Raw genomic sequence first — 6,000 nt, forward strand, 5'->3', positions numbered from 1 at the left:
ACAAGTAGGTTTACCTCTGGAAAATGTATCCCTTTATATATTGTATGTTGTCACTATAATTGCTATTTAAATCTCATACAATGGGTTGATCTTGTTTTCCTTTTTAAGGAGATTTGACAATCATTGATCTATCAATATTTGATCTTCTGTCGTAATTTGCAAGTGATTAGAGGGAGAAATTATTTATTGGCTTAACTGCATTGATTGTATTATCAGGCCCAAAATATATGCTAAGCCTAGCCCGAGCAAATGACCAATCATGTCCTCGGCCAATACATGTTATTGTGCGCCAACATGCTTACCTCATAGGTGTTGTTATTCAAACTGCATTTTTTACTCTTCCCACCTGCATCTTTTTCAAACATAGGCAAAAGACATTGTTGACTTCCCCTCATTTTCCTACAACTCACGAAAAAAACTTTTTTCTAATTTTAGATTCAACGAAATCATAATTTCAAATCATATATTCATACCAACATATTTCTTACCTCATTCATTAAGCTATCTCGCACTGACAGTATTTTGTTGGATACAAAGGCCTTTGAGCATATTTTTACAAAAATAAATTTATGGCTATTGCTTCTTGTACCTCCCATTTGTCTACATGCCTAAATTTTTATGCATAACATGAGAATTTGATATTCTTTGATTTTTATGCTTACAACCTTATTAGTCCTTTTAACTACATTGTTTGAACTTACCCAAATTTTGGTTGTCACTTCTTTTTCCTCTACCTTAATCACCATATGCATGTCTTTGTCGTGTAGGGTTGGACTAATCTAACAGAAGGCCTATTAAATAAGGGCAACTGCTTGGGGCACCCAACATTTTTGCTGGGACACCCAGCAGTTTTTAAAAATGTCGTATGAATATTTTCAGTTATAAATAAGAAATTTTGTTTTTCATTTCTGCTGCACCTTTCTTTTTTTGCAAAATCTCACACCTTTAGTGTCAGTTATTTTTGTTAGCTTTTGTTAGCCTCCTTTTCTAAGTGTTTTTTTGTCTCTGGTGGTGTACGTGTGTTGTTGACGAGGATAAGGTAAAGTTAGATGATAATTCGTTGCCAAAAAAGAACAGGTACATAAAAAAAAATTAGAAACATACGAATTGTTAATCCATATGACTCATACGGATCATCAATCCATATAGTCATACGGATTGACAATCCGTATGGGTCATATGGATTGGTAATCCGTATAGCTTTTTAACATAAAATCACCATGAATACTAGCACGAACAACACAAACAGAGCAGCAATGCAATGCACAAATAAGAAGAAGACGAAACAAAGAATTCTTACCTCAAAGGAGAACGAAGAAGACGAAAGGAAGAAGAAGAAACACGAACGGAGAACCACCACCCACGAACGGAGGACCACCACCCACGAAGGAAGAAGAAGAAGCACCAACGGAGGGAAACGACGCAGCCAAAAGGAAGAAGAAGAACGAAAGCGGCACAGGAAGAGGAAGAATACAAAGAAAAGAAGAAAAACGAAAGCGACAAATGAATAGTGACTCGTACGGACGAGTCACTTTTATTTTTTATAAGCAAAAGGTGAAGGACATTTTAACTCTTTCACCTTCGTTGTTGGGTGTCCTAGCAAAAACACTAGGTGCCCAAAGCAACAACCTTAAATGAGCACACACAAGGATACCCATAACACGATCCAAGGCAAGCATAAAACCCGTACCAAACATAGATTTTGTATACTTAGGACCAATAGCTAGTTTAGTGGGAGTAGATCCTCTGCAATGGGGAAAACAAAACATGATAAACATGATCGCAGTGTTAAAATTTCACCATTGATTTTTTAAAACTTTCATTTTATAATAAAAAAATATTGTATTAATAAAATTTTATGAAAGATAAAAAATTCTTTGCAGTGAAAATGTCACTGCAGCGGATTCATTCCCCTATTTTAGCACACATTTGCATTTGCTTCTGCGCCTCTAGAGTTACCTTGGTAAATTACTTCCACGCCAAGGTCAAACTTTAATGCAAGAGAACTAATTTTGTAAACTACAAGACACTTTGCAGCAATTGAATTTCAGATCATTGTGAACTATTTATCTACATGGACAAAAAAACTAAAACTAATATTAGGGCAAGCATTGACTAAATGTAAATAAATTTATAACTTCATAAATTAAATGTCAGATACTTTAAATTCAAACTGGAGTCCTAGAAAGGCGGAGTGAAGTATTTATTTATCAAGGACATGAGGACATCAGTGGTAGTAACCCTCTCTGCTTGTACCCAATGACCCAAAACAGAACAATCGATATTGCATACATAAACTCAACTCATCAACTTCCTATTCTCATCCCCTAGGTATTCATTTTTGCCAAAAGAAACGGCAGAATCAAAGAATTGAAATATGAGAAGGAACTGAATAGGCACAGAAAAGGAAGCTAACAAAAAGACTAACATTGGAATTCTACAACTGTGTCCCTCACTGCTGCCATGAATCAACTAATAAAATGACCATTAACGATACATGTTAGCTGTAAAATGCTTCAGTGCAGCAGCAATAACCCCCAAAGATACAAAAAGCAGTTACTTTTTCTTTTGTAGTTCAGAAACTCTTTGGCCCATAATTTTAACAACGGCTTCATCTCTTGGCTGAAGAAGTTTTAAAGCAGGATGAACTTTGAGATCTCCCATGACCAACTTCTGGCCCACATCCAACTCACTTAGATCAACGTCAATATATGGAGGAATAATGTCAGCAGGGCATAAGTACTTGACAGTCCTTTTGATGGTATTCAAAGAAGCACCTGCCAAATTTGTAGAGTGTTGAATAATACTCAACAAAGTATAACATTATACACATAAAACAATGAGCTAAACAAAATGTTTTGTCATAAAGTTATTTTAATAATGTTAAAGGCATTAATATCCATACATCCAGGTAGCACGGATGTAATCAGTTAGAGAAGTAGGTGTCAAGCAGAACAGAGAGAAATGTTCAATAATGAGTTAACAGCCATTCACTTTGCATGTCCAAACATTAAGCATATTGCCTGCAGCAAAATAACTCCACTGCATATTAGCTTTAACGTAATCTTAAATTCCAATTATTTTATAGAACTAGTCTTCTATCCTTGTAATAGTAACTATCCTGCATCAGGCACCTAAATAAGACAACACACTAATTTGTTTTATAAATCTACTAGTTACACAAGCATCTTGTGAGTTGCCAAATCATATTCTCAACCATAGTCTTTTAAATGTAGATCAGCCTTCTAAAATTTAGAATAAATGCTTGTAATTGCCCAGAGGATTCAAATAGTTCTTAATCTGAGTATACATAACAGAACAACAGAAGATCAGTTTTGCTTTAGAAACAACAGATAATTAATAGATATTTAGTAAGAAAACAAATCACTCAAATTATTAAAAAGGAAATATTGGAGATGTCTACTAGTGCTACTCAAAACAAACTTGACCCTAGTTGAAACTATTAGGAAATAAAAATTACATATTTTAAAATACCAAATGACAATATCTTTACTGTAAACAATTTGCCATCAGATTAACAGTAGCACATACTACAAAGTACAAAGAACTAAATGACTTAAAGATCATCCATTTTACCTTATATAAACATTATATGGGATAAACTTCAGAAACTAGCTTATTAATAGGAGATCATTCTTAAACAATATTACATCAATAATAGTAAGGTCACTCGATACCTAGCAACCTGGTAGTCATGGGTAATGGGTTTCAGTCACAAACACGGCCTCTCCACTCAGACCTTACAATGGTGGGAGCCTCATGCGCTTGAACATCCCTCTTTCCATAGAGCCTTTTCACTCAGTTAACAAAAGCCAAAGCCTTAGACCTATTTATCTACCAATTATCATCATCAAAAAGATTATCCATATTCCATAGCACTGAGCCACAATTTGGTATGTGTAATCACCCAAATGAAACAGAAATCAGAACTCGAAATTCTCACCAAAAAAAAAAAGCAATTGCACTCACCACTTCACATGAAACCTACAAGCATCAAGTTCAACCTATGACCCGAAGACTTCCCTGGCCAAGTGGATAGACCTTGCCAATGATAATTGATTTGAGTTATGAAACTTTAAGCTTAAACTTCTCTCCTTGCCTCCAAAATTTATAGAAAACAATATGTGCAATTCAAACAGAATATTTACAATTATATATACATTTTCACACCAAAAAAAGTTGATAGAAATGAGGAAGAGGTGGCATCATGCAGTAAGTGAATATCATAAATTTAGGCCATGTTTGGATGCACTTCTCCATAAACACTTATAATAGAAGAAAACAAGGTCAAATGTACTGAGTTTCTCCCATAAGTTAAAATCAACTTATTCATCTCAGCTTTTGAGGAAGAAGTTAGATAAGAAAGTTTCTATAAAAGCTTAGCGCATAAGTTGATTTTGGTCCTATTTGGATAAACTTCTACACAATCACTTTCAAGAGAAGAAAATAAGAATGTAAAATGCATCAAACTTTTTTCATAAGCTAAAAATCAACTGACTTAAGCACCTTAACTTTTGGAGAAATTAAATGAGAAAACTCTCATAAAAAATTAAGAGCATGAGCTGATTTTAACTCGCAGGAGAAACTCAATTCATCTTTTTCCTTCTTATTTTCTTCTCCTAGAAGTGCACTTATGGAGTTATTTATCCAAACAAGTCCTAACTCATAGAAGGAGCACAATTCATTTTTCTCCAAACATGCCTTAACATTACATTACATAGAAAATTAAAGTGAGACTCCAATAGTGCTAACCTTTCTTGAGTCCAGGCGATACATCTTCTCCTCTGAAGACAAGAGGAACATCAACTTTCAACAAAGCATCCGACGGAGCCCTAATAAAAGTCACATTCAACGGCGCATCCGTCCCAGCTTTCAAATGAATCTGCGAAATTAGAGAGGATCCTCAAAACTTCAATACTAAGTTACTAACCATAATCATCAATTTCGACACGTGCATTGCATCACAACAATCATCAAATTCACAGGCACAGGATCAGTTATCAAACCAAAATGATACATATAATTAAGGTTTTAAAAAACGGTCCGCGATTTGGGCAGCAACATCAAGGTTTTTTAACTGTCCGCAATCGCAATTGGGACCGCATAGGCCGCATTTGTCCGCGATATCAACAAATGCAACTAAACCGCAACCGATATAATATAAGTATATAAGTAATGAGAGAGAGAGAGAGAGAGAGAGAGAGAGAGAGAGAGAGCGAACCGCGCGGGGTAAGACGCGAACGGTCTCGACGACGTCGTTTTCGGAGTCGAAGCCGGAGCGAACTTCGAGGAGGAAGAGGCGGGAGAGGAAGAAGGAGCGGCCGAGGTGGTTGACGAGTTTTCTGATCTGGTCGGTGCGAACGGAGATTAGGCGCTTGTTGCCGCCGTGCTGGCCGTCTTCCTGCTCGAACACGATGCTCGGCAGGCGCCCTGCGCGGCGCTCCTTCGCGGAGATGTTCTTGCCGGAGTCGGCGCGGGGGACGGCGAGGATGGTCTCGTCGTGCTTGGGATCGGGGCGAGGGAAGCCGTCGAGGTAGGTGAGGGGCTCCGGCTCCGGGGGGCGGAGGACGGCGGCGGCGGAGTGGGAGAAGTGACGGCGGTAAGGGGAGAGTCTGGTGAGGATGTGGTGGCGGGGGAGATACATGATGGTTATGGGCTGAAGAGAGGTTTTGGGTTGGGAAAGTGGCTGCGGAGCCTCACTTGCTCGCTCACTCACTTCACTAGCACCTAAACTAAGCCAAATGGAGTTCTTCACGTGACATGCGCATGATCTCCAGTCCAATACACATACTAGTAATAATAATTTGGTAGTTTAAATATTTGTTTTCGTCCATGCAATTTAATATTTTTTTTTACATTATTCAAAAAGTGTGTTTTTTTTTGTTCAAAGCACTGTATAAAGCTTACAAGAATAAGAAAAAAATCAAATATAAGGACAAAAATGAAAAAAAATTATAAGAACCTAACAAATATTTAAGC

At 37.0% G+C, this 6,000-nt stretch overlaps 1 protein-coding gene across 1 annotated transcript; it reads right to left on the reverse strand.

Moving 5' to 3' along the window:
• Positions 1-2,111: 2,111 nt before the first annotated feature.
• Positions 2,112-5,781, reverse strand: LOC114389124 (50S ribosomal protein L25-like). Its single transcript, XM_028349725.1, has 3 exons — positions 5,243-5,781; positions 4,774-4,903; positions 2,112-2,777 (listed from the first exon to the last, which is right to left on the reverse strand). Exons 1-3 carry the CDS (start codon positions 5,663-5,665, stop codon positions 2,557-2,559), a joined length of 774 nt encoding a protein of 257 aa, XP_028205526.1. The 5' UTR covers positions 5,666-5,781; the 3' UTR covers positions 2,112-2,556.
• Positions 5,782-6,000: the final 219 nt, after the last annotated feature.

This window comes from Glycine soja, chromosome 16, assembly GCF_004193775.1.
Source record: "Glycine soja cultivar W05 chromosome 16, ASM419377v2, whole genome shotgun sequence".
Taxonomy (NCBI): domain Eukaryota; kingdom Viridiplantae; phylum Streptophyta; class Magnoliopsida; order Fabales; family Fabaceae; genus Glycine; species Glycine soja.

Excerpts from the sequence above, each read along its gene's own strand:
- LOC114389124 (XM_028349725.1), bottom strand. The coding sequence starts at position 5,665 with ATGTATCTCCCCCGCCACCACATCCTCACCAGACTCTCCCCTTACCGC. Across the intron at positions 4,904-5,242 it reads TTCGCGTCTTACCCCGCGCG|ATTCATTTGAAAGCTGGGAC; the intron begins GTTCGCTCTCTC and ends CTAATTTCGCAG. Across the intron at positions 2,778-4,773 it reads ATCGCCTGGACTCAAGAAAG|GTGCTTCTTTGAATACCATC; the intron begins GTTAGCACTATT and ends CAAATTTGGCAG.